Genomic DNA, 16,221 nt, shown 5'->3' on the forward strand with positions numbered 1-16,221 from the left:
TGGAGCGATTGGCCGAGGCTGACAGGTATGTATGTGAATACAAGTTGGTATGTCTATGGTTAAATGAAACGCTAAATAGTTTCTAGTATAGTTTACTTGGATATGGAGTTTTGAGTGTTGACCTGTTTGAATTTTCCGTCATGATAAACTTGAAAAGTTGAAATTTCCGGAGTTGGGCGTAGGCCTTTCGTCAAGTGGGCGCTGATTGTCCGTCCAATTAGCTGTGGGCAATGACGTCACGGCACCGTCTCCAGAAGGACGGGGTTCTGCCTCCGAGTCTTCAGACTGCTCCGAGGTCTCGTCGGTGCGCGCGGGCTCCTCCCGTACGCGCACGCGCATGAGGACCGACGACCGTAGCGGCGGCGGCGGCTGACGCGGAGGACGCCATGGAGGTCAATCCCAACTCCGAGCCGGTGTCGGTGAGACGCGTGTGCACGCTGACGGTGCTGCTGTGCGTGTGCCCGCTGTGCTGCCAGGCCACTTGGATGTGAGTGTTCGCGTGCACGCGCTTTCTTATTTCCAAGAGAGAGGACAGGGTTTCTGCCGTTAACAGATTTGGGTTGCTTTTCATTTAAGCTCATCATCGTTTTTTCTCTCCAAAGTTTTTTCATGCCTGCAAATGAGCTCAAAAAGTTCAGATGTTTTCTTAAAGTAAGATGCGTTTGAGCATTTTTATTCGTCTCATGAGCTGAGCAGAAAGCATTATTGGCGTTACTAATTATTTTTTGCCCGATGGAAAAACCGATGGGAGGTGATTTCCAACGGCACTCAAAATGCCTGCCTATTAACAAAGAAAGACTATCAAAAGTTGCGATTATTGGTCAGTCAAATACCTTCATATGATCAAGTGCATCATTGAGCCTGAGCGTTGTACTATGAATGTAGCTGTCAAATAAATGCTACAGTAGAAAAGACAAATGCTAAATACATTTTTTATTTTTCAAACACAAAAGAGTGGCGGAACAACGTGCAGACAAATGCAATGAAAAGTGCACCAAATATTTTAAGCAATTTCACAATGCATGTTCTTAAACGTTTCCAGCACTTTTTAAAACAATCTAGTATGTATTGTTTTTTTTTCTCTCCATTTAAAAGTTGGTCATGTGTGCGAAAGGTACTGAAAATTGGTTTCAGATAATGATGACAGATGGAATGGTGGTTACCGTTTTGATGTTTGCCGTTGTGGATCTTCGCAGGCTGCTTGGCGTGGACGGGACGGGCGACCGGTCGGGGGAACGGCGCGCCCGGGATGACGACGGCTGCCGCTCGCCCCCCCTGAGCGTGGAACAGCGAGAGATCTGTCGCCAGAGAAGCTTCCTGGCACCCAGCATCCGCGTCGCAGCCCGATTGGCCGTCAGCGAGTGCCAGAACCAGTTCCGACACGAAAGGTGGAACTGCTCCACCGGCCGCGACCCGGCCGTCTTCGGTCACGAGCTCACCAGCGGTGAGTGCGTTCGCTAAATTATCTGGGGTGCCGGAACGGGCTAACTCTAGCCCGGGTCATTCGGGACATGATTATTTTTTGGGACAAAGGGACACATTCCATTTTTGAGGAGTTACGGGTCTACAGTACAGTGGTACCTCGAGATACGAGCTTAATCCGTTCCGGGACTGAGCTCGTATGACAAGATTCTCGTAACTCGAGCGGAAGTTTCCCATTGAAACGAATGGGAAACAAATTAATTCGTTCCAACTCTCTGAAAAAACACCAAAAACAGGATATTGGATTGAAAAAAAATGTTTTATTTCTTATAATTCGCCATATATTGACAAAGTAATAAATAACGAGTGGTTTGATAGTAATAATGTGTTTAATAGGAGTAAAATTAGACACATTTTGCGGAGGGCAGAGACAGCGGCATACACGGAGGGGGGGGGGGGGGTGTTCGGGGGGGCTTTATCCACGGCAACAATGCACTTGTAAATGAACAAACAAATTTAAATTAACTTGGATAACTATATACAGACACTCAACATTTAATGTAACTTCAAACAAAACTAAATTCTAAATTTGTTGTAATCTTTTTTACCTTACATAGTTCTACGGGTTGACACCACCTGGCCGCTCCGCCCAAGTCTTCAAAACGAACGCATCAAGAGTTGTTTGTTTTTGTCTACCCTTCAAAATATTTCGATAATGTCTCATACAAATGTCATCACCATAGGATAACGCACGACCACTTGCCAACGAGAAATAGTCTTTAAAGAACGATCGCGGGAGCATCTTTCCTGAGAAAGAATAACAGGAAATACAATAGTTGAGCTTACCCACATATTGATTGTGGGTAATGAAGTTTTATTCTGAGAAAGGTTGCCATTGCCTATGGGTGTTGTGTGCACGAGTATACTTCATTACCCAGAAAGCCCTCTTTTTGCCCGCGCGTTGTGCGTTTCCTGGTCGTATGAGAAACTCGTCTGAATTAGTTGATCCGTGCTCGTAGATATTGTTATACACAAAAGATATGCAAAAAAGACCTGGCTTGGTCGCATCACGAAATTTTGATCGCATGACGGGCGAATTATTCGATCGAAATTTCCCCAATGAAGCTCTTGTTTAAAAAAAAAAAGTCTGTAATGTCGCCCCCCGGTGGGAAAGTCACGCTCGAAAGCAGCCGAACCGGACCGATTGATTGCTTGATTGCCACTCTGTCCGAAGGAACCAAAGAGACGGCCTTCCTGTACGCGGTGATGGCGGCCAGCCTGGCGCACGCCGTCACCCGCTTCTGCAGTCGCGGCAACGCCAGCGAGTGCGGCTGCGACGGAAGCCCGGCGGGGGCCCCGGGGCCGGCCGACGCCTGGCACTGGGGCGGCTGCTCCGACCGCGTCCAGTACGGCGCCTGGTTCAGCCGCCGCTTCCTATCCGAGGGCCCGCGGGCGCAAGCCCTCCGCCGGATGAACGCGCACAACAGCGAGGCCGGAAGGCAGGTAGCCCAAAACCTTTCTTTCCCCGGCGAATCGCCGGGCGGCGTTCACCTCTTTCTCTCGGCAGGCGGTGGTGACCACCATGTCGACGGACTGCCGCTGCCACGGCGTGTCGGGTTCATGCGCGGCCAAGACGTGCTGGCGCACCATGGCGCCCTTTGGCCGCGTGGGCGCCTTCCTGAAGGAGCGCTACGAGCGCAGCGCGCGGCTGAAGAGGAAGGAGCTGCGAGCGCAGCCCCCGCCCGACAAGCATCAGCTGGTCTTCGTCAACAAGTCGCCCAACTACTGCGTGGAGGACCGGCGCGGCGGCGTCCTGGGCACCAGGGGCCGGCGCTGCAACCGAACCTCCGGCGGCCCCGACGGCTGCAAGCTGCTGTGCTGCGGCCGCGGCTACAACACGCACGTGGAGCGCCACGTGCGCAGGTGCGCCTGCAAGTTTGTCTGGTGTTGCTACGTGCGCTGCCGCCGTTGCGAGAGCATGAGCGACACGCACGCCTGCAAGTGAGGGACGCCAAAAAACGCAGGGTTACCGTAAATTCGTACGGGAACTGATCGTCGTTCAGCTTCACCTGTCAATCGTGTGCTTTGGTCGGAAAACTATCCGACACCTGGTAAAGACCGAACTGCATGGTAGCCTGAACTGGATACGGTAATATCTCGTTAATGGCGGCAAATAGGATTCAAGACCCGCCGCCATAGGTGAATAACCGACATGTAGGGACATTGTTTTTATGCAATTTAATAGTATTTGGACTTTTCAACCCCCCTCTGTACCATTATTTAACCCACAAAAGTAGACATTGTCCTTGCTTCTAATTGTGACTTACCTTTTATCCCCATTTCATGTTTCTATTATTGTTCCTAGACTATAAACTTTTCATCTAGTATATTTAGCGGATCCAAGCCAGGTATTGCCGTATAGCAGGGGTAGGGAACCTATGGCTCGGGAGCCACATGTGGCTCTTTTGATGAGTGCATCTGGCTCTTTGCCAATCTATGAGCTAAAATATGGAAATCGCTGTTGACAGAACTGAGATATTACATTTAGAACTGCTTTAATCTTCCTTTTTTTTGTTTTAATCTTCATTTTTTTGCAGTAGACTCTTATGGAATGCATACTCTCATTGATTAGCAACAGTATAAGAATCTCTTAAAAAATATTCATTTTTTTCCACTTTAAAAGTGGTGAAATTACAAAAAAAAATTGAAAAGGCACTCGTCGTTTAAATGTATGTATTTTGACTTTTAAATTCGTAGTATGGCTCTGGAAAATATGAATTGTTTGTGGCTCTCTTCGTCAAAAAGGTTCCCGACCCCTGCCGTATAGCAATTTGGAAAAAGAAACTTACAATTAAAAAAAATGGACACATTCAACAAAGATTAAATTTAGAGTTGAAACCGAAATTAAATGCTTGGCTGTCATTGGGAAAGATTTATTTGCGCTCCACATGACTTTGGTTCAAAATCTCAAGCCTCAGATCTTTTCCCCTTGTCTAAACATTGCTCAAACCCATTGAAATAAAACCAAAGTTTTTTTCTTTCTTTGGGTGCAGCTTTATTGTGAAACGATAAACAGGGCATCTACAAAGCCGATCGGTTCCGTCAGGCCTCCGTCACTTCGCCAATCCATGGGACGTAATTGGTCAGTTTGGAAAAAACGGCTGGCTTGTCGGGGTCGCAGCGGCGACTGCCCCACGTCAGCAGGCCGAAGAGGAAGTAGGTTCCTCGCTTGTGACAGAAGAGCGGGGCTCCTGAGTCGCCCTGCGCGCCAACGTGAATCCCTCTTAGCTCAGTTAGCGTTCGACTCCGAGAAAGGTCGGACCTTACCGTGCAGGCGGCGCCGGCCACGGGGTGGGCGCACAGGTGACCGTCGTCGACCGGGTCCCGGCCCCACTTGGCCCGACACTCGTCGCGCCCCACTAGTGAGACGTGGGCTTGGTGCAGACGCCTCTCGTTGAGGCCGGCTGGTGAAAGAAGGCCGGTTGTCAATCCCTGCTCAAAGAAGTCGGCTTCTTTTTTTCTTCGGCGCCAAAGTAGCCCTTACCCGTAGCAGACGTCGTCCCCCATCCGGCGCTGAGACATGTCCAGCCATGATCCAGTTCCTCGTCCTCTTCCGGCAGGCAGATCGGCATCACGCCAGGTCCTGCGAGCGAGACGCGTCAGGGTTTCGGTCGGTCGGAGGACGCGTTGAGCCGAGCGACTACCCGGCCTGGCGGGAAAGGCGAGGCGTAGCAGCGCGAGGTCATCTCTGGGAGGGAAGCCGTCTTCCTGAGGGGCTTCCAAGACGCGCTCCACGGGCACGATTTGAGCCAAAGACAAGCCCATGTCGTGGGCCCCCAGCACCGCCACGTCCTCTCCGGCTCTGCGCGCCAGAAAAGCGGTGCCAAGCGGGGAAATGACCGACGGCGTCGGCGGCCATCTCACCGGACACGGCAGTGCCGCGCGGCCAGCACCCAGCGGCGGCCGAGCAAAACCCCGCTGCAGTAATGGAGACCGTATGCCTGGAGGCTGACCTGCCAAGGCCACGCCCCCGGACACGCCTCCGTCACGTTCTCCACACTGACCCATCCGTCCTCGCCTACCCGCAGACCCGCGGGCCCCGAGGGGTTCTGGCAGCCAGACTCGCGCCGCTTCCCGCATCGGTCTTCTACGCAGCACGGGGTCGAAATTTAGCCCGGCCGCGGGGTCCCGTCATTTGCCCAGTAGCCCACGGGTGTACCTTCGCCCAGCTTGTCCGCATAGCCCAATTCCTGGTTTTCTGAAAGACATGATGAGATGCGAAAAAAATTGACAAAGTTTGAACTACAGTGCGAGCCCTTACCGACAACGTCTGCGATCCAGCGAGCGTAACGGCCCAATTGGGTGTAGACGCCCGGTTTCCTCTCGTGGCCGCAGCCCACACCCCAGCTCACCACGCCCAATAGATAGAAGCGTCCATCGGCATAGCAGGAAAGCGGACCGCCAGAGTCGCCCTAACGGACACACGCAAGGCTCGAGTTCACGCACCTGTGCGCCAGCATGCACACCAATCACCTGACACGCGTCGACTCCTCCCTCTTCCTGCCCCGCGCAGAACATGCGCGCCCGTATCCTGTTTTTGTAGTAGCGCCGACACAGGTCGGAGCTCAGCACGGTGATATTGACCTCCTGCAGCCGCGACACCCGAGGCCCATCTGCCGGGTGGGAAGAAAACCTAACGGCTTCAGAGGCGGACATTTGCCACCGACGGAACGACGGGCTCGGCGCCGCGCTCACTCTCCTGCGTGGACCCCCAGCCGGTGACGGTGCACTTTTCCCGGGCGGGCAAGGCCGCCGTCCACACGTGGATGGGTCGCACGGAGCTGTCAAAGGTCAGGGCTCGTTCTAGCCTCAGCAGAGCCACGTCAAACTCTTTGGTGCCGGAGTTGTAGCGGTGATGGCTGACGATGGCCGTCACGCCCACCACCTGAGCCCAAACCGCAGCACGTTCGCGACCTAGCGCCGAAGCTATACCGCCGCTTTTCGAAGCCGTCCGAGGCACCTGCTGTCCCTTCTCGTCCGGGTCGTCCAGGTTGTGTTTCCCCACCAGCGCCGTCCAGAAAGAAGCTCGGTGGAATCTGCGCACAAGTGACGAGCGCGTGCGGACAAGAGGTGGTTAGTGGCGGTCGCTGTGGTTGTCTGTGTTGCATGGAGCACCACCTTTTGAAGCAGTGGGCCACCGAGACCACCCAGAGCGGCGAGAGGACGGTGCCACCGCAGGCCGGCATTCCGGCGAAGCGGAGTAGCACTTGCCACGGCCATGAATGCGCCCAGGCCTCCTGACCGCCGACAATGCGCAGCTCCGCTCGCTGTTCTGCCGTGAAGGAGCGAACGCCGGCTAGTTCTGAAAGTGAGCAACTCGGTCACAATTTTGACCTTTCTCCATTTTGGACAGTAGAAAGAAGTTAAACTAAGCTCACTTAACTATTCTTATTTTCATATTAGAATTGGCTATAAATGTACTCCCCCCGTACATTTAAAAAACTGTTGCAGTTGAGGTTTTTTAAAAAAATCTGCAACACCAGGTGTTCAAGGGTGCCAATCATGAAGGAGAACCTGTTGCTAATGATGGGAAAATTTTGTCACAATTTGTTCCAAACAAAGTTTATATGCTGAAAGGTTTAGTTTCAACTTGCAAAGTTGTTTAAAATTCTGTTCCTGGATACAAAACTCACTTCATAGTGTGTGTTTTGCTTTTTATTTTATTTTATTTTTTATTTTTTATTTTATTTTTAATCTGATTGTATAGTATTTGTAGTTGGTTCATACCGTAGTGTCCCGAGAAATTCCCCGAGCCAGGTGCGTTTCGGGCCGGTGACCGGCCATCACTGGGCGACGCCGTGGAGTTTCCCACTCCTGACGACGACAAGGAGCGGGCAATCAAACGTCAACGTCGGAAGCCCCGAGACGAACCATCACTGACCACCAAGAGAGCCAGGAACGGCCATCGGAAGCAGGAACAGAAGCACAAGCGACGCCATGGCGAAGGTGAGGAGGGCGGGGCGTCAATATCACTCTCAAATTGGATTCCACACGCCTGGAAGTGTTTCCAAGGAGACTGGACTTTAATGACGAAGCGACCGACGTCATCGTCACCGCCGGGGAAGGCTGCTCGGGTTTAAGGAGAGCGATTGGCCGCCAGGGGGCGTCCGACGGCAAACGTCCAGGCGCGTGACTAGAACGTGAACGCGCCTCGCTCTTCCTTTAACTACTCCTACTCCGGCTGCGGCTGCGGGAGGGGCGCGTCCAAGTCCGTCCGTCTGTCCGTCGTGCACGATGGCAGGTAGATCGGAATCGCATCGGCGCCTCTCTCGCCTCGTCGTCTTCCCGACGCGAACCACCACGGCCGTCGTCGTCACGTCGAGTGGCCCCTGATCGGATCGGATCGGATCGGAGCACCTCGTAAGGTGTCGGCGGCAGCAGCGGGGTAGCAGCGGACGATGCGGGCCGTCAGGAGCCCACCTTCGACGTGAGACAGGCCGCCACCGGTAAGCGCTTGGCACACGGACGCGTCGCCAAATGGATGGACGGGATCGTTGGGAATTGGAAATTGGGCTCAGCTGTTTCGTGATTGTGCCAACTTAAGAAGTGAACGGGTCAAATCCACATTCAAATTCATCTCTTGAAAATGCGGGAAGAGAGCAATTTCTTGGATCCACCTTCTGAGCCAAGGCGATTGTATTTTCCAGTCCGCTGACGATGTCGTTCCTATTTGTCGTTTCATGAAGATCATTTTAAAATGAAAAGGTAGCCGTTTGTCTTTGAAATGGAAGATGGAGCACATTTGTGAGCGCGCGATTGCTCACAGCACGTACCCTCTTTATTCAAAATAGGACTATTTGTAGTCTCACCATATTTCAGGAGGGCTTTTCAAATGCATACGTCGGCATTGGAAATACTAATTGCAATGGGGGAGCTTTTCCAATCCCGCCATTTGCAAATTAACTGCAAATGTGGACCCTTTTCAGGCGTGGGTCACTCCATCCCGGCGGTAGAGAGCGCAATCCCAACATGGGTCCCCGCATCCCGGTGGGCAAATCCGGGACGGAAGCTACAAGCTCCGTGCAGAGCCTCCTACTGCTCACCATCACTTTGATTTCCACGGCGGCATCCACTTCACTTTCCGGAGGTACGTTGAATAATGATTCCCCGTGTAGCGCCTGCGCCTGCTTCTCAAACGACTTGTCTTTTTCTCCCAGATGCGGCCAAGCTCAACACGAGCGTGGGTTCCCGCCCCTCGCTTTCGGAAGACCGGGCCGCGCACGGGATCCACCTGCTCCTCAGACCCCCGGACCTCTTGTCGCCTAGCCTGAACCCACCCACGGCCTCCCGCGCGGCGTCCCCTTGGGAACACGGCAATTCTCTGGAGGAGGCCTGGGCCTCCGGAGACTATCTGGAGACGCTGTCCTTGGTGCTCGCCGACAGCGACGACCCATCCCTCACCACGGCGCTTCCGGAGAACCTGTACGACGACGAGGAGCGTTTCCCCCCCTCGGAGGGAGCCTCGCCGCGGCACCCCGCCCCGCCCCTTCGCTCCCGCCTTCCCCTTTGGCCTTCGTCCAGCACTCCCGCGTTGCCCCCGCGCTCCCGCGACGCCGGCCCGGACGTCTTCCCCACCTGGGATGACGACTACGACCCCGAGGATTTGGCGCCTCTTCGACCCACAGAGCTTTTGCTTCCCGACATGAACAGTTTGGAATACTACACCAACCTCTTGGCCAAGGAGCGGCGCAAAGAAGTTTCTGGTGAGGCTCGGGGAAAGCACGGGGACCCCTTCTCCGAATCGGCCGCTCCCCCCGCTTCCGACCCGAGCCGAACTCCGAATCCCCCTTCGACCGCTCCCCCTCCGATCGGGGAGCCTGTTCCGTCCCTCTCGGCCGTCCCCGCCGTCGAGCGGTATCCCCCGTCGGTCGCTCCTTCCACTCCGCGGGCGAAAGACGTCTTCGGGCCAAGCCGGGCCCCTCCCGCTTTTAACGAGAGCGGGCGGAGGCCTCCCCCGGCGCCGCACAGACCGGCAGAGATCACCGAAGGGCCCGGGAAGCCCGCGGCGGGCTCCACCACGGCTCCCTCGGCGGTTACCGCGCCGAGGGCCGCCCACGTCCCCGTCCCTAAGCGCTACCTTTGCAATATCACCAAGCCCGACTCCTACCTGGTCAGAGTAGGTACGTCGACGCCGGGGGTGGGGTCACGTCCGCCTAACGACGACAGGGGGAGTAACGTGCACTCTCTCTAGGGGGGCCTCGTGGCTCGGCCGCCGGCTTCGGTCGCGTCCGCGACCTTTTGAGGAGGGAGTTTAATACGTCGCTGGAGCTCCAGGTGAGTCGCAAATCATCCTTTGCGGTCGGTCATTTGTACTTTTGCTCTCCGCGAGCGAATTTGGCGACACTTGCTCCGACGATTGTCTCCGTTTTGCATCGGAACGAAAACCTTTGCCCGTCCGTTGCCGTTTGACAGGCCTCCGTTGTTTGTCAGTTTTCCAGACCTCCGTCCAGTTTTGCCTTCCGTGCAGTTTCTGGCCCGCTGATCTACACGGCCATATCCATCATCAACGCGCTCCGCAGAGCGCCGCGTCTCTCGGGCCCGCTTCCACCCGTGTCCACCTTCTATGCCGTCCCTGACTTCCGCTACCACGTCCACACCGTGCTGCTGTTCGTTCCCGCCCACGTCGACATCAGACTTTGCAATTTCACCGAGCGCGTGGAGACGGGCTTGGAGACGGCCTACGGCGAAGCGCGGCGGCGCTCTTCGGAGTCGGGCGCTGTCAGCGTTCAGGTGCTTACGGCCGACGGGGTTAGGGTTCTTTCAACCTGCTTGTTGGCGACAAAGACTTAGCCGTGACTCCGCCTCCCCGCTTCCCTCCAGCTGCTGAACATCACGCTGAGCTCGGTCAAGCCTAGAAGCGAGCGAAAGCTCCCCGTCGACATCGTGTTTGCGGTGCGGGACGCCCAAGGCTACCTGTCGGGTTTTGAGGTCAGCCGCCACCTGAGGAAGCTCAGCTCGGTGGAGTTCAGTTTCTACGTGGGATTTCCGGCCCTGCAGATCGCCGAACGTATGCGCCGCCGCCGTCCGTTTTCCACCTCTCGCTCATTCCCGACTAGGGTTTATACCCGGTTTCTGCTCCAGCTTTTCACTACCCTGAGCTGAACACCTCCCATCACCTGAGATCAACGTGGGTCCGCACAGGTGACGAGGCTTTTTATTTTTATCTTTTTCCCTCGACCTGGGCAAGGATCTCCGCAGGTCGCCGGGCTGACTGGCGACTTTCGCTCGCTTTCAGTCTTGCTGGGCGTTCCGAACGAGATCTTTTCAGAGAGGAGTTTCAAAGCCCGCGTGGAGCGCCGATTGGCCTCACTGCTGGAGGAGGGACTCGGAGCTTCCGGGAAGCGGCGCTGGAGGAGAGCTACCACCGTGGTCAATGGCAGCCTGCAGGTACGCTCTCCTCCTTCCGAGGCTTGGCGCCGCGAACGAAACGCAACTCCCGTGGCCCTTCAGGTGGTGCGGGTGGCCAGGTTGCCCGGACCGCAGCTCCCCTTGGAGATTTTCTATTTTGCGGAGGGGCCGGAAGGCACGCGGATTTCGGCGGAGAAGACGGCTCAAACCCTGAACAGCTTGGACCTCCAGAGAGCGGCCATCGTCTTAGGACACCAAGTTCAGCGACCGCTGGCCCGACGTGAGTCCCTTTTTTTAATCCAATTACCGTATTTTCTTGCATAAATATTGTCGCCAAAAAAATGATGACTAAATCCAGGGTGCGGATTCTATGCGCACAAATTAGACTTGGCACTAAACTCCAAGTTGACAAAGACGAAACGCCATAACGCAAGACAATGCAGCTGATTTATTTGAAAATAGAGAAAGGATAAACAGATAAAATGCTAAACAAAATTAATTTTGACGTCTATGAATGAAATTTAAGGAAAAAAATAAACCGTATCTTGCATAAAAGGTGAAAAAAACTCACTTACTTGTGCCTGCCATTGCTCGCTTAGGGCGCCGCCGTCTAGGGATGAGAAACTAGACCGCTACGGACACACTTCATGGTTGTACTGGTCGCGTGACTTCCTTTTTGAATTTTTCTAGATGCAAGCAATACTCTTTAGGAATCTGCAAACCAGCAGACGGTACTTTCGATTCATACAATATCTCAGAAATACTGCGTGCGATGATATTTCTTAAGATTTTCCCTTCAAAGTAACACATTAGTACTCCCCATTAAAACCATGAACATGGAGGTGAAAATTGTGAATCTGGGCAGCTTATACGTGAAAAATTGTAAAATTCAACAATTTTAAGGCAATTTTAAGGGTGCGGCTTATACGTGGGGCCAGCTTTTATGCAAGAAAGTACGGTACAACTCGGGATCCGGTAACAGATCCTTCTTTCATCAAGAAACAGTCCAATTTTGCTCGAGTCTGCTTTTTTCCCCAATGAAGTCAGGCCAAAACTTCCTTTGAAAAGTAAAAGAAGAACAAACATTTCAAGAAAAGTTCAATTGAATTAAAATAAAAGAGGAAAACAAACAGTTGCCTTAATGGGAAACCAAAGAAAAACTGACGTTGTGTGTTCTTTTTTGGTCCCTCGTTCATTCCTCCGTGGTTGTCCCATTCTGGTCCCCAGCGGTGGAGACCCTACCCGTCCCGCCATCCGAGACCCAAAGCAGTAGCATTTGGCTCATCGTGGGCGTGATCGTGCCAGTCTTGTTGGCCCTCTTGATCGTCATCCTCCTCTACTGGAAGCTTTGCGGTTCTGAAAAACTGGAGTTTCAGCCAGATGCCATCAACACCATCCAGCAGAGACAGAAGGTACGTGTTGCAGCCTAACGGTCTGCGAGGCCACCCAGCTGCCCGCTCGCTGACGCCTTTGCATGTCAGCTTCAGGCCTCCAGTGTGAAAGGCTTCGACTTTGCCAAACTTCACCTGGGCCAGCACAGTAAAGACGACATTATGGTGATCCAAGAACCGGGACCGCCAGCGGCCCCCGCTAAAGAGGCCACGCCCTGTGACGGCGGGGACCTCAACACCCCCAAATCCAAAGGCTCGTCCGCCAAAACCGGCCGAAGCGCGCGCCGTCGCGGCAGGTCAGCCCTTACTGAGACCGGAACGCATGCCGAACCCCAGCGGGAACTCACCTGGCGCTGTGGGCGGTGCTTCAAATGTCTGCCTCCCACTTCTGACCTTGGCCTTTTTAAATTTGCCTTCGCGGTGTGGGCTTTGTTTCCAAACTGAAGTGGTACTTCACGCGGGCTCTGCCTATTGCATTCCTTTCTCGACAGGACCAGCCAATCGGACGCCGACTCTTTGGGCAGCGACCAGTCGAGCGGGAGAGAGTCGGCGGAGGAGAGCGCTCGAGCGGCAGCCGCGCCCCCGGAGGCCAAGCCGCAGAGGAAACCGCCCAAAAATGGTCAGGGTCGACTTTTCCAACATCCCATCGCGCCGTGAAATGACATCCCTTAATTTTTTTTACGCGTTTCTCGCCTTTTCTTCCTGCAGCTCCGCCGACGGCGGGAGACGAGCCCGTGTCGTCATCTTCCATCTTCGATCACGTGGACCGTCTCTCCCGCGGTTCGTCGGACGGCGCGCGGCGGCCGGCGGGCAAAGTTCAGCTGATTGCCATGCGTCCGCGGCCCGGCACGCCGCCGGATCGCAGCCCTTCGCTTTCGCGCAAGGTTAGCACAGAGGTGAGCCTTCTTTTGACCTGTCGGACAGGCGTCGTATCGTAAAGCCATTCCGCGTTCCTGCACGTCTCCACTAGGTGGCGCTGCGACACAAGTCCGAGATGGAGCAGCGTCGAAATAAACTGCGGCAGCGGGCCAAGAGGCGAGGACAGTGCGAGTTTCCGTCCATGGACGACATCATGGACGCCTTCGGAGACGGACCGGCGCAGACCGTGGCGGCGCAGCATGTCTACGGCGACCACACCGACTACGCCGAATGCGTCCCCGGGCCCGACGCGCCGTCCCCACCGACTCCTGCCGGAGAACGCCGCAGGTAAGTGGCTCCGCTCCATCCGCATGTACGCGAGCGCCTGTTGTTTGCATGCGATCGTCCCCGCCTTTGTCTCGCCGTTGTCCTTGGCAGAGGGAGAAACTCTCCCCGGGGGCGACGGAACCCGCCCGGACCGGGAAGTCTTCCGGATACGGACCAGGATCGCCTGCTGCTCGACCAGGGTGCCACATACAGGAAGTATCCTGGACTCAACAACGTGGCCTACATGGTGAGAAAACAGTCGTAATCCAAAAGTAGAGTGCCCGCTAAATTGAAAGGCTAAGCAGGTGATGAAATCCTGAAGAAAAAATCGAGCAGTCGCCGACCCCTAACCTGTAAACCCGCGCTACTGCCCCAAAGTGTAGGCAGGAATGTTTTTCGAAAGTGGTCTGTGGTCTTTGTCAGTCCGACCCCGACCTGCCGCTGGAGCAGGTGAGCCCTTCCCCCACCGACGAGGTGTTTGAGGGCGCCCTGCCGCCGCCCCCTTATGTGCCGCCTCAGCCTTCCATCGAGGAGGCGCGACAGCAGATGCGCTCGCTCCTCGACGACGCTTTTGCTTTGGTGTCCACGTCCGCCCGGGAACTGAGCCCCGCCCTCCCCGGACCCATGGGGAGGCAGTGGGGGTCCTACCCGACGGGGCCCTCTCACAGCCCCCTCTCGGCCGTAAGTCGAGCCCAGCGGCGGCTGTCCCTCGCCGCTTTCGACCTCATTCAGCTTGGTCTTCTCTCGCCGCAGAGATACGCCGAGCTGGGAGTTTCTCCGACCTCCGGCCTGGGAGATCAAGGTCTTCTGCAGAGGTGATCCCGCCCCCGATATCCCCGCTCGCCTCCCCCGCAGCTCGTGACTTCCTTTTTTTCCATCTCTTGCAGACAGAGTTTGGGAGGCTACACTTCCGCCGGCAGTGGAGAGCACCTGCAGGATCCCCTGTACTCCAGCAGGGGACAGTACAAGCAGCTGCCCTCCTCCTCCAGACCGCGACCCGTCGGGGGCAGCGCGGGTATTCAACCCTTTATATGTATTTCGTCATTGTAGGGTGCATGGCATTTGGCTTCCGGTCGTATGACGAATGCCGTTTCCTGATCTTGACTTTGTGTTGGGCAGGTGTACAGCTCCAGCACCTGACCCAGGTGGGTTTGTCCAGCCAGATGGGGGCGTACGCCGGCGCAGGTCATGGCGCTTTGGGGCCTGGCGGTTCCCGCCGGAACGAGCGGCCTTCGGACCGAGACCCGTCTGGACCCGGGGCCGGCAGAGAGAGCGTGAGTGTCCCTGCGACCGCCACGCCGCCTGCCGATTTTGCGCCCGTAACCCGTTTGGACTGGTCCCGACAGGCGTTGCCTTTCCCCGAGTTCTCCTCGGTTTTCCGACTGACCGGCCCTTTGCTCGGGGAGCCCTTGGTGCCGCCTCTCCTACTCACCTCGCCGCCGCCCGAGTACCTACCCGAAGACGCGTCTCCCTCCGCCCGTAACTCCGCCTCTCTTATCGAGGCCATCCGCGAGGAGCTTCGCCGCCTGGCCCAGAAACAGGTGGTGAGCGGCTACCCTTAGCCGTGCTCCTCAGGGCCCCCTGGGTACGGCTCCCACCCGAACCCCAACCTTTTACACGGCCTCCGGATATTAACAGGGTTCCGTCTGTCCGCCCGTCATCTCCGCCGTCCGGTTTCGCCCGAGGCTGCGGGCCAAACCGGGGCTGTGACGCGGGTCTTGACGTTCCATGGTGCTAAGTGTCCATCTTTTGTCATCGATCACCCATTGGCCTTGTGCGTCCCCGAGCGGGCCGCGTGCCCGTCCTCCAACTGTCCACCGTTCCCACACAAATACTCGGGGGCAGACAGACATCCCAAAGAGCACAATATTCATGTGGCGCTTGCTAGTGAGATGTTTCCATGGTTTAGAATCTCTTATTATAACTGGATATATCAGAGATGGTGATGGAGTTTGCAAAATTTCCAAAGTTTAGTCTCTTCTGAGATCAAGTCACTTTCATTGGGTCGCCATTCTGCCCCCTCCTAAGCAATTCGTCTCCTCATCGCGGTCATTCGACGTCGGACCTCCGCAGCCCATCTTTGCTCGGCCACTCCAGTTACGGTCTCTGATATATTTCTAGAAAAACGTGTCGGTCCATGTGTTTACGCTTCTGTGAGAAAAAAAGACACGCCGGTCCCCGTACTTGTGCTGTAGATTTTGACCGCCATATACTAAATGTTTGCCGGCGTATCACAAAGATACTACGCTAATTGTTTTCACGTCGCCACGGTGATGGCTCAGCGGAGGGAAGCGCAAACGCCAGCTTCTCTCCGCTATTTGGCCGCGATGTGGCGACGACGTGCTAGCCAAGTAGGTGTGTCTCTCTGCGATGTTTCAGCATGACCTTATTGTTTGAGGGTGTCTGTTAGAATGCTGCTCATCTTAGCATGTTGCTAAAAGAAAATGTTTTCCTTCCAAACAAATTTCAATGAACGACACGTCAGATGTACATTGGATGTTGAAGAGTGATCAAAAGCTTCTCCGAGCCGCCCCCACGTTGTTTTTAGATCGGAACGTTGCGGCGTGATTTGAGCCGTGGGCGGCACCAGGTGCGCGGTGCTACCATTCGTCCCTGTTGAGCCTTTCCAACATGGCAACACGTCCTCACCGTGCAGATGATTTGCGCATCAAAAAATCCCACACGTTTCTTTTCTAAAAATGCCAAGACGGTGCGTCCCATTCTGGTGATTCAATCTAAATAAAGATGAAAACAAGGTGATGATTGTCAAAACACAGACTGCCTGCTGTAGTTTTCTCTCGTCTTCAACCCGTAT

General features: G+C 55.0%; 3 protein-coding genes across 4 annotated transcripts; 2 read left to right on the plus strand and 1 right to left on the minus strand.

The window, feature by feature from the left end:
• The first annotated feature begins 258 nt into the window (after positions 1-258).
• On the plus strand, positions 259-3,448 carry wnt16 (wingless-type MMTV integration site family, member 16). Its single transcript, XM_077593995.1, has 4 exons — positions 259-487; positions 1,197-1,444; positions 2,657-2,925; positions 2,990-3,448. Exons 1-4 carry the CDS (start codon positions 387-389, stop codon positions 3,425-3,427), a joined length of 1,056 nt encoding a protein of 351 aa, XP_077450121.1. The 5' UTR covers positions 259-386; the 3' UTR covers positions 3,428-3,448.
• A 1,010-nt stretch (positions 3,449-4,458) lies between these two features.
• Positions 4,459-7,938, minus strand: ovch1 (ovochymase 1). The gene is made up of 13 exons (XM_077593315.1): positions 7,364-7,938; positions 7,210-7,296; positions 6,601-6,784; positions 6,443-6,518; positions 6,178-6,367; positions 5,956-6,095; positions 5,744-5,894; positions 5,642-5,680; positions 5,347-5,569; positions 5,127-5,284; positions 4,967-5,065; positions 4,750-4,886; positions 4,459-4,683 (listed from the first exon to the last, which is right to left on the minus strand). The coding sequence occupies exons 1-13, from the start codon at positions 7,419-7,421 to the stop codon at positions 4,525-4,527; spliced, it is 1,701 nt and encodes a 566-aa protein (XP_077449441.1). The 5' UTR covers positions 7,422-7,938; the 3' UTR covers positions 4,459-4,524.
• LOC144068663 (UPF0606 protein KIAA1549) lies at positions 7,599-16,180 on the plus strand. 2 transcript variants are annotated; one of them, XM_077593310.1, is made up of 20 exons: positions 7,599-7,928; positions 8,409-8,569; positions 8,640-9,602; positions 9,674-9,756; positions 9,913-10,212; positions 10,303-10,489; positions 10,564-10,623; positions 10,718-10,869; positions 10,933-11,110; positions 12,058-12,242; positions 12,312-12,517; positions 12,713-12,840; positions 12,930-13,117; positions 13,192-13,427; positions 13,518-13,653; positions 13,830-14,087; positions 14,160-14,221; positions 14,294-14,421; positions 14,526-14,680; positions 14,753-16,180. In XM_077593310.1, the coding sequence occupies exons 2-20, from the start codon at positions 8,452-8,454 to the stop codon at positions 14,966-14,968; spliced, it is 3,939 nt and encodes a 1,312-aa protein (XP_077449436.1). In that variant the 5' UTR covers positions 7,599-7,928; positions 8,409-8,451; the 3' UTR covers positions 14,969-16,180. The 2 variants fall into 2 exon arrangements, with proteins under 2 accessions (XP_077449436.1, XP_077449437.1); XM_077593311.1 differs by having other exon boundaries at positions 7,600-7,928; positions 12,930-13,105.
• The last annotated feature ends 41 nt before the right edge of the window (positions 16,181-16,221 follow it).

This window comes from Stigmatopora argus, chromosome 23 (genome assembly GCF_051989625.1).
Source record: "Stigmatopora argus isolate UIUO_Sarg chromosome 23, RoL_Sarg_1.0, whole genome shotgun sequence".
In the NCBI taxonomy this organism is placed as follows: domain Eukaryota; kingdom Metazoa; phylum Chordata; class Actinopteri; order Syngnathiformes; family Syngnathidae; genus Stigmatopora; species Stigmatopora argus.

What these genes read in the sequence shown, in the direction of transcription:
- wnt16 (XM_077593995.1), top strand. Translation starts at nt 387, where the DNA reads ATGGAGGTCAATCCCAACTCCGAGCCGGTGTCGGTGAGACGCGTGTGC. An exon ending in TGCTGCCAGGCCACTTGGAT is followed by an intron (nt 488 to 1,196) that starts GTGAGTGTTCGC and finishes GGATCTTCGCAG; the next exon opens with GCTGCTTGGCGTGGACGGGA. An exon ending in CGGTCACGAGCTCACCAGCG is followed by an intron (nt 1,445 to 2,656) that starts GTGAGTGCGTTC and finishes CTCTGTCCGAAG; the next exon opens with GAACCAAAGAGACGGCCTTC.
- ovch1 (XM_077593315.1), bottom strand. Translation starts at nt 7,421, where the DNA reads ATGGCGTCGCTTGTGCTTCTGTTCCTGCTTCCGATGGCCGTTCCTGGC. An exon ending in GAGGAGTCGACGCGTGTCAG is followed by an intron (nt 5,895 to 5,955) that starts GTGATTGGTGTG and finishes TGTGTCCGTTAG; the next exon opens with GGCGACTCTGGCGGTCCGCT. An exon ending in GGGGACGACGTCTGCTACGG is followed by an intron (nt 4,887 to 4,966) that starts GTAAGGGCTACT and finishes TTCTTTCACCAG; the next exon opens with CCGGCCTCAACGAGAGGCGT.
- LOC144068663 (XM_077593310.1), top strand. Translation starts at nt 8,452, where the DNA reads ATGGGTCCCCGCATCCCGGTGGGCAAATCCGGGACGGAAGCTACAAGC. An exon ending in CGGGCGCTGTCAGCGTTCAG is followed by an intron (nt 10,213 to 10,302) that starts GTGCTTACGGCC and finishes GCTTCCCTCCAG; the next exon opens with CTGCTGAACATCACGCTGAG. An exon ending in CCGGGGCCGGCAGAGAGAGC is followed by an intron (nt 14,681 to 14,752) that starts GTGAGTGTCCCT and finishes TGGTCCCGACAG; the next exon opens with GCGTTGCCTTTCCCCGAGTT.